Source organism: Toxotes jaculatrix, chromosome 10 (assembly GCF_017976425.1).
Source record: "Toxotes jaculatrix isolate fToxJac2 chromosome 10, fToxJac2.pri, whole genome shotgun sequence".
Classification (NCBI taxonomy): domain Eukaryota; kingdom Metazoa; phylum Chordata; class Actinopteri; family Toxotidae; genus Toxotes; species Toxotes jaculatrix.
Window position 1 is genome coordinate 8,182,359 of NC_054403.1, and position 18,796 is coordinate 8,201,154.

Consider the following 18,796-nt stretch of genomic DNA (forward strand, 5'->3'; position numbering starts at 1 on the left):
GCAGGGGTGGTGAGGCAGGTGCAAAACCACAGGACTAGTAATGGGCGGGGCTGTCACAGTTCAGACGTGCCCTGGCAGGGATGTTTTTTTCCCCCTTCTCCCAAGGCATAAAATAAGAGAGACTCAGGGGGAGAGAGTTGGTGGTGGGCTGGGGGCTTAAACTGAGCTCTGGCATCACTTAAACCTGATAATATAAAACATACAACACTTTAAATCAACCCACGGCTGAAGGGAAATAACCCAGAGTCAGTTTCCATCTTCATTCCAGAGATTTAAACATTTTCTTCACACTTCTGAATCTGACGCCCTTTAATCCCACAGCGACCTGAAATACCCACGGCATTTCTCGCGAGCTCGGAGCAGCAGGCGGCTCGCGCTGCCCTGCTCTGCTCTGCGCGTTGTGTTACCGGTTACGACAGCTCAGTGTAAACAGCCATGGCTGCCCTGCGCAGACTTATCCCCTCATTCACTAACAGCTCCAAAACAGGAACGTTTACGGCGCGGAAACCACAAACGTCCTCACAAGCGGCAAAGGCGCTGAAAGTTATCGCAGCCGGAGCGTGTGTCACCGCGGCAGCGGCGGCGGCCGGTGCTGCTTATTACTACTGCTCGTTTGACGGTAGACGTTCCGGACTGAGGAGCCATGTCGAGGCTCGACTCTTGCATCTGGCGTTGCCGTCGGTTTCTGCCACCGATAAGGTACAGTGGGGCATTTACCAAGCAGCAGGGGCTTTAATGATAACATTGCAGCTCACAGAGGCTGCAGTGAAAACACCCAGAGCCGTGCAAAATGCTTGACTCTCAATTTAAACTTAAGTGTTTACTATCAGAACAAAGCAGCCATGACCAGAGAGTCTGCATTTCCATTGATTAGCTGGTCTCGCATCAGCGCGTGCACGTGAAACTACGATGATGACGATAATAATAATGATGATGATGATGATGATGTGTCGTCATCATCCGGAGCTATCCGCGACCTTTGGTGCTGAAATGGCAAAATGGTTAAAGGCGTCTTAGATCACGTGACCCAGTGGCTGCCATTAAATTAAAGCTTTTGCCTGCTTTTTGTCGCAGCAATTGATACGTAACCTTAATGAACTTAAGAGAAAATAGATACATTACTCACACATACATTATACAACATTTATAGTGTTTACGAGATGAACAATTTGTGGTCTAATACAAAAGCCTATCAATGAACTTTAACTCTGTGAATTTTTGCTGATTCAATATCAGAGAGCTATTGATTCAAACTGTGGTGATTTCTGAGGTCCTACTTTGTGGAAGTAGGTTGTTTTGGAAGTAGGAATTTCTGGCACCAGGTCACCTTCTCCCAAGATGCAGGAGAAAGGTAAACACTGTTAAAGTGTCCAAACTCCAGCAACAACTTTATTGTGAGAGCAGTGTATTGTTTCAGTTTATGGCCTTCATCACTGTCATTGTACACATTATAGAGAAGATTCAGCAACATCTTGACAAACAGGATGTTTAAAAAACTCATTCTTGGATTCTTCAAAAAACTGAGAGCTCCATCTGTAATGACAGCATTTCATGGAGACCAGGAAATTTCTAAATATTTGTTTGAAAAATGTCTTATCCGATTAAGGTTTGTTTGTACATTTTCTTGTAAATCAGTAAATTTACTAATAATTGCAGCACTGATTATTAGTTTCACACAGTTATTTTTTGCAGAACTGTTGTGATTCTTTGCATGTCAGATGCTCAAATTATTTTGTCTGCCCCCTGTGCAATGTGTTTTTGGCCCTATTAGTCTACATACCAGCACTTCCAAGTCTCTAGCTCAGACATGTTTTGACAATGTTGACATGATTTTCACAGATCACAGGAGACGTAAACAAACATGTAAATCAGGTCTGGCTCGCACACCTCGAGCTACAGAAGATTCCTTGTTTGATATCTGCAGGTAGGAGGGAGGTAAACTTGACTGGTGTCCACAGGCTGCAGGAATTCAGGGACACAGGAAACTGGACACTGGGGCTTGGCGGAGGGGCTGACATTTGATGAGAGGCGGGGGTGGTTAGAGGGGGTTTAATGGTTAAGCAGAGGGGGGCATGCATTCCCTGGGTGTTTGCTCTGTGCCCAGTGGACCTGGCACTGTGCCACCTGACAGAGAGATCCACTCTGTCTTCACCAATCCAAGCCTCTGATCTGGCTGGGTCTGAACAGTTGTAGGGACATTATCTGGTGCACAGGGATGAAAAATAGGGCTGACATAACATGCTCCCCATTACTGAATTAAAGCATGGACCTCTTTGTTGTACCATGTGAGCGAGGCTTTTCGTGACAAGGAAAGCTGCCATGGATTTCATAAAAAGCATCTTTCAGACAGTATTATCACCGTTGATATGATTTGCAATATTTCATGATGGTGTGTGCGTACATGTGTGTGTGTTTTTACAGGTGAGGACCTATGGTCTGGATGATGGAGATGTGTACATGTCGTCCTATGAAAACAGATTTCGCCTGTTCAGTTCGGTGGAGCATGAGGGCCAGCTCTACATGACTCCACTCAACTTCATCGAATCCGTCACTCTGAACGAACCAAAAAGTGAGTGTGCTGTGTTACATTACTCAACACTAAACACCGAAACACATGAGACTTTCTCAAAGTTCTCAGAGGAGTGAAAATCTGAATATTTACATTTCTTGGGCAAATGGGCAAAGTTGATCTGCAAAAGATGATTGTCTGATCAAAAGCTAAAGAACGACAACTAGATAAATATAAAATATCAGTTATTTGAGTTATTGATCTCACAAAAGTGAGTGGAACATCACCATGGGCTGTGGGAGCTTATGATGGGCAAATGATCGATCTATTAACTGAGAAACGAATGAAATAATCACCTGACTAATTGATAATTAAATTGTTAATTGGTTGCAGCCCTGTTGATGTTAAACATTTACTTCTTTTCGACCAAGTAGTTCCAGGAACTAAAAGGTCATAAGAATACAATTCAGGAATAAATCTGGGGAGCAAAATTGCTTGTGTGATTCCCTGTTTGCGTTTCCATAATAACTGTCAGCATCAGGCGAATTAGAAGGATAAAACATGTTGGCGTTGTTCGACAGTTTTCACTCATTAGGATTTATCTCTTTAGTACATTAAATCAAATCAGGTTTTATTTCTCTCTATCACCTGCCTGACCTCTCTTTATCTTCAGAGAAATCAGGAAGTTGACAACATAAATTTTACAACATAACTGTTTCTAACATCAATAATCACAAACATCCATCCTTCCTAATACTTATTGTAGCAGCACTAAAAGGGCTTGAGTACATGAATTAATTCTATACAAAAGCTGCAGAAGCCTGGGCTTTGTGTTTGATCAGTGAGCAATGTTAAGGACTGCACACTATTTCCCAATAGTTCCTGGACAATCAGAAAGTACTATCTACAGAGGACGGGCTTTCTGAGAATCAGGAACTGTGGGAGAACTATTTAGACTTTGGTTCCTCCAGTTGAAACACAGGTAAAGTTTCTGTGACGGTTCTTGGGTTCCTTGAGTTCCTTTGATGGAAACAAGCATATCCAGTCTGTTTAATAAGCTGAATATACTGTCTGTGAATGTGGTATAAAATAACTTAAAGCTAAAGTTCAATGTGATGTCTTAAAATGTCTTGTTCTGTCCAACTAAAAGTCCCAAACAACAAATATTTTCAGTTTACTATTACAAATATATTGGCTTAAAAAATGACTGAAATGATTAGGCTTATCGATTATCACAAATGACTAGCAATTCATTTTATGTCCCCAAGTCACTTAATCAACTTATTATTTCATCTCCAGTGGCAACAGATTGCAGCTCAGCCTTTATAATGTTTTCAGCTCTGTGGAGAAATCAGCTGTATTTGTCAGCAGCCATTTCCTTAATTACACTTCCGTCAAGTCATCAGATAAATCCGTTCTCTTTTATCCTCCTATTACTCAAGATTCTTAAAAAAAAAGGACCCAGTGTTGTTTCCTGGGACTTGCTGCTGAGGGCCTGGGAAGTGTCATCAGACAATAAGTTGCGGCTTGAAGTGCTGCAGTCATAACACCTGCATAAAGATAGACATCTTTACCAGCCACCCCACTTTTATGGCTCATTTATGTGGCAAACTCGCAGAGACCCAGAGACACCAAACAACTTAGCATGAAAGTCATAAATGTAATGATAAGACATTGTTATTACTGTGATTGATCATGATTTGGTGTGTGGCCTGATGTAATGTTTTGAACATGGTTTCACTGGTCATATAATGAGGAAGGTAAACAAGAAGCCCTGATGGAACAGCACACCTTTAGTCATTATCCTCCGGTTGCTAATGGATAATGTGTTGCAAAATGGTAATCATGGTGCTTTATGGTTATATTGTGGCTGTAAAATGAGGGTTTTGTCATTCCTGTGGATGTTTAGGACGACCTTGGACATGTACATAATGCATCAGTGATGGTTTAATTTCAGAGACAGCACATGGAGCAGTTAAAGCCATTTAGCAGCGAATCATTTGAGTCAAAACTTAAAGTGCTGTCGTGTAAATTATTCATATGAGATCCATACGAATTGCAGGTTATGAAACATTAATTGAAAGCATCGAAAACAGTCCTGCCCTTCCTTACTTTGGTGAAGAGCAAGCCATTATATGGAAATCATAATCCCAGCTTTATACGCAGGCTCTAAAATGTGTCAGTGGAGGGTTATTGTCACTGTTATCGATGTGATTTCCCAGCCAGGTGCTTTTACGATGCATCCATCTTATCTTATGCTTTATTGACCATCGGAATGTGTCCATGGAGATATCCAGCTTATGTTGCTGTCCACATAAACACCTGTTTTCACTTTTGTTTCTCAAAACTCACAAATGTATCAGCTGCTAAGTGTTAACTTTATGTTTTTAGGTAGAAGAGGATGGAAGTCACTCACAAAAAGGGTGAGTTGTTCTGTCTTAAAATCACCCAGTGCTGTTTTACAGTCTACATCTCCTATTACTATGTTTTATATTTAAGATGTTACACTTGCTAAATAAATGCTCAGTTACCATAAATGAAGACCGTTGCTTCTTCATTTTTGTTGGTCTTGCGGAGAATTTCTGCTGTACCTCTGTAATTACTGTAATGCCTGTAATACCAGCATACGTTGTGTTATGTTGGGAGTACCCAGGATTTAGAAATGAATGAGTGACTTGGGATTTTCCTCTGTTCTCTCAGGAATTAGACAAGATGCTGGCTGATACCCCACCTGTTTGGAAAGGATCATCTAATTTGTTTAGGAATCTTCGTGAACGAGGTGAGCAACGCTCTTATTGTATTGGAGCCGCGCACATAAATCCCTCGAATAGAAGTAATTCCCCTTTACGCCTTTATGTTTTTTAAGCTGTCATATTAAGGCCTTCCATGTCTCATTCAGAGTGTGCTCTGTTGTGCATGTCAGCCTCATATAATCCAGTGTGTGCTGTAAATCTTATCTTATCTCTCCATCAGACCTCTAACATGTTGTAGAGTTATTCTCAGGTAACCTTTGCTTGTCCATTGATAATATACAAAAAGTTTGTCCCTTGTTTCTATAATAAAAAAAAAAGAAATAATTATGAAGTATAAAGCTCCTTTTTAACCTAAGTAGACAAATCATGAATTATTTATAGACAAATCTCACTTTTCTGCATGTTTGGTTGAGCAGTTTTATGACTGTGTAATAGCAGCAATTAATAGGAATTAATTAATTTAAGTGTTCTAATTACCCTCTCTGTTTTCCCTATAATTAGCACCAAATTGCAAATGATTTTCAAAACAGTTTGGAAATTCTAAAATTATGGACCCTTAAAATAAACCCTTGCTGAAAAGACTACACTGGCACTTGTTACACCTGAGTGAAGAAAGGTTTTGTATTGCTAATGCCAGTTTTTTGCTGCTTTCCCCAATTTTTTCTTTTAGAAAAACTGCCATCTATTGGATTAATCTGTTATCAGAAAATTAAACAGCCAAATATTCTTTGGTTCCTGCTGCTCAGTTGTGAGGATTTGTAGCTGATCTTTGTCATATATGATAGTTGACTGAATGTTTTGAGGTTTTAGACTGTTGGTTGGACCAAACGAGCAACTCAAAGATGGCCACCTCGGACTCTGGGAAACTGTGATGCACTGTTATTTGACGTTAGGTGAACAAAATGATCAACCGATTAAGCAAATAATTGTCATTTTAATCGATAACAAAGTTATCGCTGTAGCTCTAAAAACTTTGACTGACCAACTAGGCTGTGATTTCTTCCATGCTACTGCTCAACAAATCCTGTCTGCAAATCCACACTTCCCAATCTGTCACTACGTGAGGTGAAACTGCTCAGATTCTTTAAGCTTGTAAACAAATGGCACCGTGTGTGAGCACTGCACTCGACTCATGTGGAGCCTTCATGGGTGTGTTTGAAAAGAGAATCTGATTTCGCTTAATGCGGGCTGTGAAACTACTGCTCTCATCGGCTGCAAACCTCAGTTCACAGTCACCTTGCATGAAGAAAATGGAAGTCGTCACTGTGAGTGAAAATCTTTTTTTAAATTTCCCACCTGGGCCTGCACACTCCCGCTCAGTAGGTCAGACGAGCTAGTGGAGCATCAGATCTCACTGTTCTGCTCTCTCCTCTGTTGCTTTAGCTAAGTGCCAATGCTGGGATTTGGGGCTTTTAATCCTGCTGTTAAACGTTGCGGCTTTGTCAGGGAAAAAAGGGACTGGATTGATCTGTGAACAAAGCGTTGCTTTAGAGAATGAGGGAGCTGTTTGAACCCAGCTATGTTGAGACATGTCCCACTGGCCACCCCCCTGATCACCACGGACATTATGAAGCCTAAGAATGGCATTGGATTACATCTCCGGGACTGCCACTCTGTATGAAGTGTTTCTGTGGAATTCTTTGTATTGTCTAACAACATCTACTTGAGCTCAGAGGCTGAGCTGCAGGGAGGAGGAGAAGGAGGAGGAGGAGGAGGTGGGGGGGGGCTCCCTCCAGGAGTGAAGGTGTGTGGTATTGGTGAGACATGGCTGGAATCTTAAAAGTTTTTTTTTCCTTTCCTCAACCCATTTAAGCTTTAGAAGCTTTGAAGCTAGAGGTCTGTTGTCATTATAAGGCCGTACCTGCCAAACAGTGAGGGCTGGGGTGAGAAGATGGAGCACTTGGGGAATTTTTAGATGAACTTTGTCTAATGGCACGCATCGTTAATTCTCTATTCACACTTCAGTGTGTACATATGTTTCAACGGTTTCCACATCATCCTACTTGCAGCAGTAGTTGCCTACCCCAGAGGACGTGTAAGACAGAGTAAAAATTACATCTTCGTTTGCTAGTTTTGTTCTTGTCCCTTTAATGTTCCTCTTTCTGAAAATGTCTCCCTGCAGCAAGCCCTGTACCTGAATTCTTTTCCCATAACATCCAGAGCAGTCACCCAGAACTATCTGAACTCGATTCTCTATCTTCCTGAGTAAACAAAAGCTTGGGAATGCTTTCAGAGTCAGAGGGGAGAAGCCTCCTGAGTCGGCTGAGATGTCTCCCGACACTTACTCTTCCCTTCTCCGTGTCACACAACAAAGGGAGCTGAAGGACGCAACACAAAACCTGAATCGGCCATTTTCAATCAGTGACAGATCACTTGAGAATGTATTACACCTTGTTACCCAAACACGATCAGAAGCCGTAGGCTTTAAATTTGTTTGGGTTTGTGTCCAGATAGGTCAGCTCAGTTGTAAAGCCCGTGTTTGTGTGAGAGGAACACCAAGCATGAAGTAAAAGGCACCTTTTAAGATGTTATCAGTGAGAGCGAGAAGATTACTCTCGTCTGAAGGCGTGCACTGTTTCTTTGGCTGGCTTATTCATCTCAGCCACATAACTTTGAACATCTGTAAACATGGTGTCATTAATGCTATTTGATGCTGGAAAAGGGAACATTTTAGCTTTTGTTTCTCATTTTGACTCATTTTTCTCTCTTTTTTTTCAGGTGTCATTAGTTACACAGAGTATCTCTTCCTGCTCTGCATTTTAACAAGTAAGTCTATGTTTTTAACTGACTGTAACAGAATTATCTCAAACATTACTTAGAGATTAAAAGGTGTCTGTCCAAATATAAGTTTTATATGATATATTTTATATAATTTTTAATATTTAATTTTATTTATTTTCAGAGCCTCATGCAGGCTTCAGGATTGCTTTCAACATGTTTGATGCAGATGGGAATGAAATGGTGGACAAAAGGGAGTTCCTGGTGGTATGAACCACATCTCGATAAGCAGATATAAAATACATTTGATGCACTTGCATAACAATTTGCATAACAACTATCATCTTTTCTCCAGCTGGAGGAAATTTTCCGCAAGAAAAAGGATAGAAAAGAAGTTAGTGAAGATGTGCAAAGATTGGACCAGCAGGTATGAGTATTATTAAACTATTATTAAAATTGCTCCAACATATATGTTTTTATTTACCAAAGGACCATGTGCAAGGTTAAAGGAATTGTGCATAGTAACAAAACCAGTGGTTATTACCCAACTTTGCAGTTCCTCACAGCTTCACGGGTTTATTTGGCACGTTTTAGCTCATTGTTTTGGTTTTCTGGTCCTCATCCACCTTGAATCTAGGAGCAGCAGCAGGCCGTTGTTTCAGCACAAAAGGCTCCTATAAACACACACAGAAGACAGATGTTAGCAACTAGCTAGTCAAAAAAGCAGAGCAATTAGCAGCTTAAGAGCTAGATCTTTCCCTCAGGAGTTGGTGGAGACCAAAGCAGAGCTAAAAGAGGCTAAATAGTGGATGTCAGTTGGACAGAAACATGACTTCAAATGAAGACTGAAGTTGCTCTGTGTCTTCTTGATATGTACATAACAAATACCTTGCTATAAAGTGATGATGTCAGTGCTGTGCTTGCAGCTCCCATTAGCCAGAAAAAGTAAATGCAGCTTTATCTTAAATTCTTTTGAAATTTTTGAATTTGAAGCAGCATCCAACATTGTAGGTTTTTGCTTGCAGTGCTTGCAGTATTCCTAGAGAACACTACATAGGTGACTGTCATACAGGGTAAAACATGCCTGAGGCTTTCATCTCTTTAAAGCGACCTTATGCCGCATGCAGGTGGATGTAAACAGGCAGAGCTGAATAGAGCGATAAGAGCAACTCTTTGAGGTCTTATCACACAAACACAACATGGAGGAGCTTACTCTGCTGGGACAAATGTTAGCATCTCTGGACAGTCTTGAATTAGTCTGACGCCCGTATAACCATCAAAAAGATCATCAGAATGGGTACTCTAGATTTGGAAATATAATGCTGCTTTGCAAGAAGACAAAGTTGAGGATGAAGACTCTGGGTGCATTCATGAAGCTTAAGCAAAGGTTCAGTGGTAAAGTCAGGTCATATAAACTTGACGATTGTGACTTAAAAAAAAGAAATCAGTTGATTGCTTACAAACTAATTTCCAACCATCCTCCTGTTCTAAAATACTTTGTGAATTATGAATGAATCCTCTGTCATGCATGCACCTTATCACTTCTGGTTTTCAGATCCTGCAGCTTTACGGTCATCGCAAATCCCAGCCGCACAGTGTGCGTATTGTTCTTTTTCCCTGAAGGAAAAATGAACAGTTCTGCTTGTTGCATGTATTTTTGGCATGCGGCCTCCTTAACCTGAAAATGTTTGTGCATAGTGAGTTAGCACAGAAAACACACATCTCAGGGGCTGACACCACCCGTATTTGTCTCTGTTAACACCAGATAGCCTCCTTCACATTCACTGAAATTGAAATACATCACTGTATGCTTCAACATTATCTGACATATTGTCTTTGTGTGTGTGTGTGTGGTAGCGGAGGGGGTGCAGTGCAGATGATTTATGTACTTGCCTTTTGTCAGCAATGGGCGAGAGATTCCACTTCAAAAAGCTCTTACCTGAAGACTGACAACGTTTTCGCCCAGACCCCCATGTTTTATTTTTACAGTTTCTTGAGGAGTGGTATTTGGGCTCAGGTTACCTTTTGAGATGGGTTTGACCATGAAGATGCCAGTCAGGGAGAAGAAGCAGCACTGTGAAAAGCACTCAACACACACAGAGAAGAGCCTACAGCTAACAGAGGGACAGGCCCATCTTTTCAGAGCACTGTTTGAAGACTTTAGCTTTAGGTGTGTCTTTTTTTGTTTTGATTCCTCCTGCCGTACTGTAGGTATCTTTCCAGCAAAAAGTTCAAAAGTCAAATCTTTTCAAAAACACATAACAGGCATGACTTCAGTGCTGCGGTTGGGCTTTCCCCAGCATATTCTACTTACAAGTATATCAGGATCTTTTCATGGGATGAGATGGGAGCAGCGCGGTGCATTAAAGAGTTGTTCTGTAATTAGCTGTGGGATCATGTTGTAAATCTCCCTCTCTGGTGAAAAGCGATGAGGCGCAAAGGAAAAGCTGTTTTATCAGCTGTCTCGCATTCCCCCTCAGGCTGGAGAGACACACACAAAAAAAAGAATAAGATAAATAAATATTATGAAATTAAGCAAGCCATACTTAAGAACGCGTGCCGACAGCAGCTGGCTGTTGGCTGCATGCTTTTCAGTGAGGTGATGTCGAGACTTGAGAGGCTGAAGAAATGATAGGATGAAAAAACAGAATGAGAATTAAAGACATCAACATGGGTTGGTTTTTAAATGGGAGTGAGAAATCCAAATTTTTCTTAATTACTTGGAAGACAGATTTTCTCTGATCTTTTTTTATTGCACATGACACCGATTACAAGCAAATTGTTGTTGACAGTTGTGTCTCAGTGTAGCTGTAGTTATATTAGTCTCTCAGCAGCTGAGAGAGTGAAGGGAGCTGTGTAAACTGTAATAATAATAATGATTGGGTAATCTGGGAGCAGGAGCGTGACCTCATTGAGAAAAATAGCACAGAGTGGCTTCTTTGTTCCAGACGGCAACAAGCAGAAAATGTGACACAGACAGAAGACCAAAAAAATCTTAGAGAAAATGCAGGACATCAAATAAAAAACTGAACCTATTTCACAATCGTACTGTGGCGGGCAGGTGTCTGATAACCTGTATCAACTTTGCACATACTTACATAGTTAACCTCACCCTCCAGGTCTTACGCCCTGCATGCTTTGGACATGTGTTACCTGTGTTGGCTCAATGTCCCTGCCAAGAGGCTGCATGCATCGCTGCAGAGCAGGCTCATGTCAGGGCCGATGGGCCTCTCAGATACACTGGTGTCAGCCCCAGTCTGTTTCTGCCTGTTTGAGTATGGATGGATGTCAGATTGTTTGTCTGTCTCCGTGTCTCTGTGGATCACATGCTCACCTATCTGTCTGTCTTCTGCTATACGTCTGTGTCTCCTTGTCCTCTTCCTTGCCTGCGCATCTATGTTCTCCTGTCACAGTGTGCCCCCTTCGTGTTTGTCCTTCCATTTTACTTTCCCTAATCTAGTTAACATATTCCAGGTGTATTTCCTCTGCTAACAGCTGTGCTTCGACTGCTACCACAGGTTCTTAACAAAGACACTCAGCATGCAGAGGCCCGGGGCATGTGGGATGTTCTCCGACGTGGCACAAGTCAAGTTCTGTTTTCTGACCTCACTGAGGTAGTGAAGTGGTCACTAAGATGCTTCTTCACCTTTGACTATTGTTGTTATGCAGTGATATTACACAACAGCTCCTGCTGTACTATCTGACTGTCCTCACTGTTTTGTTTCTGTAGAAATTCCTGTAGGTTCTGTGCTAGCAAGCACAGTGGAACGTGTTCTTGATTTATCTGTCATCTGTCCTCTTGTTAGTAAGAGTAAATACTCAGAGAGCTCCTCTAATGTTTCCTCTAACAGAAGCAGCATCTGCAACCGGGGGTGAAGCATGTGTAATAAATCTGCTGCATGGCACCTGTTTGTATTGTGTTGGTTTCAGGCCCAGTGAGAATTAACCATTAACTCTGAGTGATTATTCAATAGCTGAATCTGGGTATGGCTATTAACTAACATCTTTACTTAAAGTTTCAGCATGGTTAAATAAAATGTCAGTGTTAATGTTTACCTGGTGTTACCATGATACTGCTGTATATGACAGGACAGCTTTATACTGGCCGCTGGAACTGAGATTTTGTGCAAATTTAGACAGAGTTTGGCTTAATCGTAGCAGTAATCAGTTATGCATGGTGGTTTGCTGCTTTTTTGTTGTTTTTAACAACTTACATCACATCTGAGGTGGATGTTTAAAGCTAAAAGGAGTGATAACGCAGTTAACTTTTGCTCCTTCTGATAGCACGTGGATGAAAAAACGGAGACAACGCTGCTGGTTCACTTCTTTGGGAAAAAAGGCAAAGCTGAGCTGAAATTTGAAGATTTTTACAAGTGAGTTGAGAAACCTTTTGTCTGCTCTGTCATTAATCACAATGTCACTGAGAAAATTATTATCTCTCACTGTAATATTGTCATTAATCATATTCATACCACCATTTAACCCCTACCAGCTAAACCTTTAGAAGTTTTTCAGTGATCATGTCAAGTGTTCCTTTGTGCATGTGAGTTCCTGGTGGTGGCGTTTCTTGTCAGCAGCTGCCGTCCGTCTCGCTCCTCCAGGTTCATGGACAACTTGCAGACAGAGGTGCTTGAGATCGAGTTCCTCTCCTACTCCAAAGGCATGCCCACCATCAGCGAGGAAGACTTCGCTCGGATCCTCCTTCGCTACACCAACGTGGACGACGTCAGCGGATACTTGGAGAACGTGCGACACAGCATGCCAGATGAAAAGGTGCATTGTTTGTCCTTTAGATTCATTTTGTCTTCACGTTACCACTGACAGTTCCCATTCCTCATCTTAAAGTGCACCTTAAAGGGGTAGACAGAATAAAAGTTAATGCCTTACAATATGATGTAATCCAATACAACATCAAAAACTGGAGCCTCAAAAAAATGCAGGAGAGATTGAATTGGACATTATTATACTGGTAACTTTATCTTTACATCTGTGTTTTTCACACTCCCTTAATGGGATAAAAAGTGAGAAGAACATCTAGCCTGGCTCTGTCTAAAGTTGAAAAAGTTCTTATCATCCACTGTCAAGCTCACATGTGCTATCTCCTTTAAATTACATAGAATTTTAAATTACATTTTGTGGTGTTAGGGGAGTTATGTGTTGGAGCTAATTGACAAACAACAGTTTATCTGTCTGCCCGGTGCAGCATCTTTGGCCATAGCTCAGGTTGCCAGATACAGTCAGTGAGATATAGGTGCCTGCACAGACACGATGGTACCACACCTGGCACAAGACTTCAGGAAGTCACTGCACCCTGCCAAGAAAAAGCTGCAGCACATAACTCCCAGTTAAATCCCAAATTGTTGTGTATATATTTTGGTTTTTGTGTAAATTAAACAAGCAAAATATAATGTGTTTGTTGCTGTGTGCTGAAAGACTTAACTTTGGAGAGAGCTAGGTTTCCAGTCTGCATGCTAAGCTAAGCTAACTGCACACTGGTTATAGCTTCATATTTAGCGTACAGACACGAGAAGGGTGTTGATCTAAGATGTTGATTTGTTTGTTATTGATTAGCTATCTTTTTGAAGCAACAAAGTTTTGAATTTTAAAATTACAACTATGTCGTCCAGCACTGAAAGCAATTTCAAAAGACATAGCAATGCACAGTGTGAATGAACCACAGCCATTCAAGAGTCAGAGGGGGTTTCCAAAGCTGTTTGACAATCCGACAATTCCTTCCAAAGAAACATACAGGCAGGTTAATTTTTCTACAAACATAGAGCCTACATAAGAAAAAAAAAATCATGTAGTTTCTTTGTTTTGTGTGTGAATATGGAAGTATTTTACGCCTCCGTTTCTTTCTGTACCACTGTGTGAATTAGCTGTTGAGTGAAGCATCCTCATTTGAGCTTTAATTTGTTTTTCCTCTTGGCACGCCGACCCGCATGAAAAGACGCCAGCAGCTCCTCAGCCACCTCGAGTAGCCTGTTGCTAGATCTCCATTGATAATCAAGTGGGTCTCATCATTAGGCTAAGAGATATTTTATGGCCCTCACGTTGTTAAAACAGCAAAGCGTCACAGATTAGTCATTACTCCATTTGTTAGGCTGTGTGTGTTGCCTGTTCGACGGGGCCCCCGGCAAGAGAAGGAGCTAGTAGCTGCGGGATGGTTGAGTGGACATCAATAGGCTCAGTGTTTGAGTCATCACCCAAGCCTGAGATGTTTGGGGATTCATCACTTTTGTTTTTGTTTATGCAAGTATCAGGTTAATCTGCTTTAGAAAAGTTTGCAAACGGCCTGACCTCTTCCCAAAAACCTACAATCCTCCCCCCACCGCTGACAGCTCAGCGTGTCCATACTGCGCAGGGAAAATCCAGCAGTGTATACTTTGTCTGTTTGGGTGTGTTATCTATCTGATGGCTTCAAGGTCCCGCACACACTAAGGATTCCCCCGCAGGATGAAAGGAAGCAGATTATTATGTATTGTGTGAATTGTAGCACTATCCTTTAGCTGGAGTGTTGACACATGCAGCCGTTTGCTTTATGAGGCTCTTTATAATTTCTAGAGTTACATTTCACAAGGTTTATGTTTCATAAATAAAGACGCTGTTGCACTGATGTTATCTCTTTGCAGGGGATCACCTTTGAGGAGTTCAGGTCCTTCTTCCAGTTCTTAAACAACCTGGAGGATTTTACCATCGCCATGCAGATGTACAACTTTGCCAACCGCTCCGTTGGTCAAGGTAAAGACGAGCTGCTTGAGCTCAGAGATATCCATGAAGCAGAGCAAAGCTCACCATGTGGCTGCAAGCAGAGATATAAAAAAAAAAGGCTTCTGAGATTTTGTCTAAACACTTTAAATGTCATGTTTAGAGGAGTTTACCCGAGCTGTCTACGTGGCTACGGGCATCAAGCTGACCCACCACTTGGTCAACACCGTTTTCAAGATCTTCGACGAGGATCATGATGGTAAACTCAGCTATAAGGAGTTCATTGGCGTCATGAAGGATCGGCTGCACCGTGGCAATGGGGTGAGACAGCAGAGGTCAATTAAATGCCATTTATCTCTGTTTTATGACGCTGAAAGTGACAGAAGAAATGTGCCCGCCCGGCCTACTCTCCTCCTCCTTCCCCAGCCTCAGAGAGAGGCTCGGAGGAGGACTGACGAGAAGGAGAGTGGCACAGGCTGATGTGAAAGATCCGAGCATTATCGGCCTTTGTATTATCTACTTCTGAATGTGTAATCTGTGCAGAGTTGCCAAAAAGAGCTAAAAGGTGGACACATGGATGCAAAGTCAAGTCAGATTTAACCAGATGAAGGACGAACAGGCAAATATGGGTTGATGCTGAGCACAGAAATACATGTTTATTTTCAAAACAGGGTGCTTTTACACAATTAGGCCTACTTAAGTGACCATAATCAACACAAACACCATCCTTCCTGTTTAACGACAACTAAGCAACTAAGTAGGCACTAATTATGTCTATTTTCTCTTTAGGTAATGGTATACTTTAACACCTCCATGCCATCATGTCTAAATTACACTCCTGCCACTTTTTATTAGTGAAACACATCTCACCTCTGAGTCTGTGATAAGTGATTTTTGTGAAATTATACTGCCACCTAGCGGGACACCAAGGAACTGGTCTCATGTTGTTCTTTTAACTTCCTTTCTCTCTCTCTCTTTCTCTCTCTCTCTCTCTCTGTCACACATACTCACAGGGAGTCAGAGTGGAGGAGAAGTTCACCTCTTTCAAGTCTTGCATGAAGAAGGAGCTTTCAGGCAAATAGGTAAAAGTCTTTTCTGTTGACACTGTCAACGTTTTTTTTTTTTAATATTAGACAAAAATAAAAAATATACTTGCAATGGTTGACGTGACACATAAACATTCAGTATTAATTCTTTAACAGTTTCCAGACACACTACTGCAGTACATAGTCAGTCTGTTCAGATGTGTTTTGAGGCCCACACTCTCCTCGCCTGAAGCATTGAGTTACACTGTAATATTAACGCCTGATCAACTGCCACCAGATACCAGCTTAAGCCTGCATACATGAGCAGTGAGCAGTGCAGTTTAAAGCCGTATAAATGTTTCAAAGGAAGTGCACCTCTCTGGAGAGGGCTTGATAATTTGCCCCGATAAAACTTGGGAAAGGACTTGAACTGAATATTTCTGCAAACAGTGCTGCAATACGAAAATGTCTAGTTTGAGAAATGTGAGAATTTTGAGAGACAATAGCCTCAGTGTATCCTCATTGTTGTTCTGAACTGTCAATTTGTCTCTTTGGTTATACAAACGGGTCAGCAGTTGAAGGAATAGTTAGAAATTTTAGGAAATACTGTGCTGTAAACATGACGCTATAGCCAGCAGTTAGCTTAGCTTAGCACAAAGACTGGAAACAGAGGGAAACAGTTAGCAGATATACAGTTGTGTATTTGCTAGGCAACCACAGAGGCTACAAGAACTCACTGTGCCCGGCCAAGAGACTTATGTAAAGCTACGCTAACTGGCTGCTGGCAATAGCTGCATATTTAACACACAGATGTGAGAGTGGTATCAATCTTCTCATTTAGTTCTCAGCAGGAGAGAAAATACTGAAAGTGTATTTCCACAAGTATGAAAAAGATTTCTTTAACTTTCAGCATTAGATTCCAAAGTAATTTGGATTTCGTACAATTTATGATGATTTTTTCTACCCCCTGGTGCCATTTTAATAATTTTTGCATATGTGAACATACTTCTGTTCTGGCAACGCTCCCTGTGCTATTTCTAATATTTAAGAAAACTAGTAAAATCTACAGATGATACAGATATTTGAGGGAGCTGCAGGGTTTGTTGCCCTTAAACTCAAATGGGGATTTGTATGCCGAAAATCTACATGTGTAGTCACTGCAGAGGACCCAGATCTTTTTCTGCATACTTGCAGAACTACTGCTGCACTCGTTTGATTTAGAGGTACAAGGAGTTTCTCACTTTCTTATTCCTGGTGTGTAATATAGAAGAGCATTGCAGCTTCAGTGTAGGAGCGATCTGATGGTTTACATTACTCACACTGGACTTTTGTATCATTGTGTTTTGTCACCAGGTGAAGATCCCAACATCGGTGCATGTCTAATGAACTGGACGAGCTTTGCCCCCTCTGTCCTCTCTATCAGAGCAAAAGGGTTAATGCATGCTGCAGCATCTTATTGCACAGTGTTAGAGGTTTCAAAATAAACAGGACATGCCACAGACAGGATGCGGTCAACCTAATGCGAAGCCCTTGCAAGTGGTCAAACAAACACCAGTGACCCATTATGAACCCACCAAGAAAATCCACTTAACTCGGTGTTGCAGGACCCTAAATTGCACTAATTCGTTTGTCTAAACACTTTTGACTGTTCAAAAATATTTACTGATCCATCGACTTGTAAATATTTATCTATCAGTTAATTTATCAGTTAAAGATTGCTAACACTGATTTTATATATTTATCTAAAAGTCAAAACATTGTCTTATCACTGCTTTGCCTGTGTGTATTGTTCAGTTTGATTCACCTTATGTCCCAGGTTCGTTCTGTATGACGGCAACATTACTCACACACTTTGTCCTTTTGTCGGCTCTGCAGCCCCATGCACAGATCAGCTTAGGACAGCAGCACCTCCCCTCCCCCTTATCCTCCCCCTCCTCCTCCTCCTCCTCTTTCCCAAAGCGCTGCAGCTAAAATCCTCCAGGATCCCCCAGAGCCAGCAGGCCTGAGCACTCACACTCAGTCTGTGGCTTTTTCACTGTTTAACTACTGGCAGCTAACAGTGTTAATCATTTCTTGGCTAGTAAACAGAAGTGCTATTTTCATGCCACTGGCAGGGATGACCTCTTTTTAAATATGCAAAATATTGAAGCCATATGTTTGTTCCTCTCTTGGGACGCTCAGCTTAGATGAGTGCTGGTCAAATTACTGTCACTTGTACTACTTTGTGTTACTGAGGAATTCTTGATGACTGTTCTACACTGATAAGATGTTTGCTTTGGGTGGAGTTACCTACTGAAAAAGACAGAAGACATCAACATGTTCCACTCTCTACCAGACTGATGTATTTGTATTTTAGACTACTTCCTCTTTAATTGTCGAATGCTTAGATTAGTTAGTCTACCTCTTGAAGAGTTTTGCAAACCTCTCACCGTATGTCATTCTTTTATCTAAGGCCTCGACTGCTGTTACACTGATCTTACAGGGCAGATGCATTTATAATGACATGGTGCAATAAATATACCATGAAATATCTGCTGTCTTGGTTGTTTTCTTCTCTCTGTCAGTTTCACAAAAACATGTTGAAAATTGCTTGTTCAGATGCTGTTTTCACATAAGTCAGCTGATAAAGTGTGAGCGGCTCTCACCGCCCTCACCAGACAAACCTCTTTTTCTTTTTAACTACAGTGGACTGATGGCAGGACCACAGTAGAATAAATTTGCTGTTTTATCCTCTACCTGAAGGCAAATCATTAACAGTATTAATCATCGGGAACCTGGGGCTGTGGGGGTGTTCGAGAATCTAATCAGGGACTTTTTATCTTTAAATGATTAATTCAGCAGGGTAATAATTTGCAGTCTCACACTCTAATCCTGCACTTCCAGAAGGAAGGTGAGGGAAGTTGTTTAAGGAGTCTGTAACAGATCCCTGAAATATAAAGAAAAGTTTTGTTTCAGTGTCCAGCCATTCGTTCTCAGACATTCATTTGTAGTCGGTGCATTGGGACAAAGATATTTATACCTTTATGTATCAGGCCAAGTTTGTGAAGGAGGATCTTATTTATCTAAACGATTCACCAGTACTT

The 18,796-nt window shown here is 41.3% G+C and overlaps 1 protein-coding gene across 1 annotated transcript; it reads left to right on the forward strand.

The window, feature by feature from the left end:
• The first annotated feature begins 400 nt into the window (after positions 1-400).
• Positions 401-18,229, forward strand: micu3b (mitochondrial calcium uptake family, member 3b). Its single transcript, XM_041048911.1, has 14 exons — positions 401-699; positions 2,422-2,569; positions 4,901-4,932; positions 5,210-5,288; positions 7,981-8,028; positions 8,165-8,247; positions 8,336-8,407; positions 9,536-9,577; positions 12,265-12,353; positions 12,582-12,753; positions 14,613-14,721; positions 14,852-15,009; positions 15,702-15,770; positions 17,067-18,229. The coding sequence occupies exons 1-13, from the start codon at positions 436-438 to the stop codon at positions 15,768-15,770; spliced, it is 1,365 nt and encodes a 454-aa protein (XP_040904845.1). The 5' UTR covers positions 401-435; the 3' UTR covers positions 17,067-18,229.
• The last annotated feature ends 567 nt before the right edge of the window (positions 18,230-18,796 follow it).

Coding starts and splice junctions, on each gene's coding strand:
- micu3b (XM_041048911.1), top strand. CDS start 436: ATGGCTGCCCTGCGCAGACTTATCCCCTCATTCACTAACAGCTCCAAA. Junction 5,289..7,980: donor TAGGAATCTTCGTGAACGAG/GTGAGCAACGCT, acceptor CTTTTTTTTCAG/GTGTCATTAGTTACACAGAG. Junction 9,578..12,264: donor GCAAATCCCAGCCGCACAGT/GTGCGTATTGTT, acceptor TCCTTCTGATAG/CACGTGGATGAAAAAACGGA.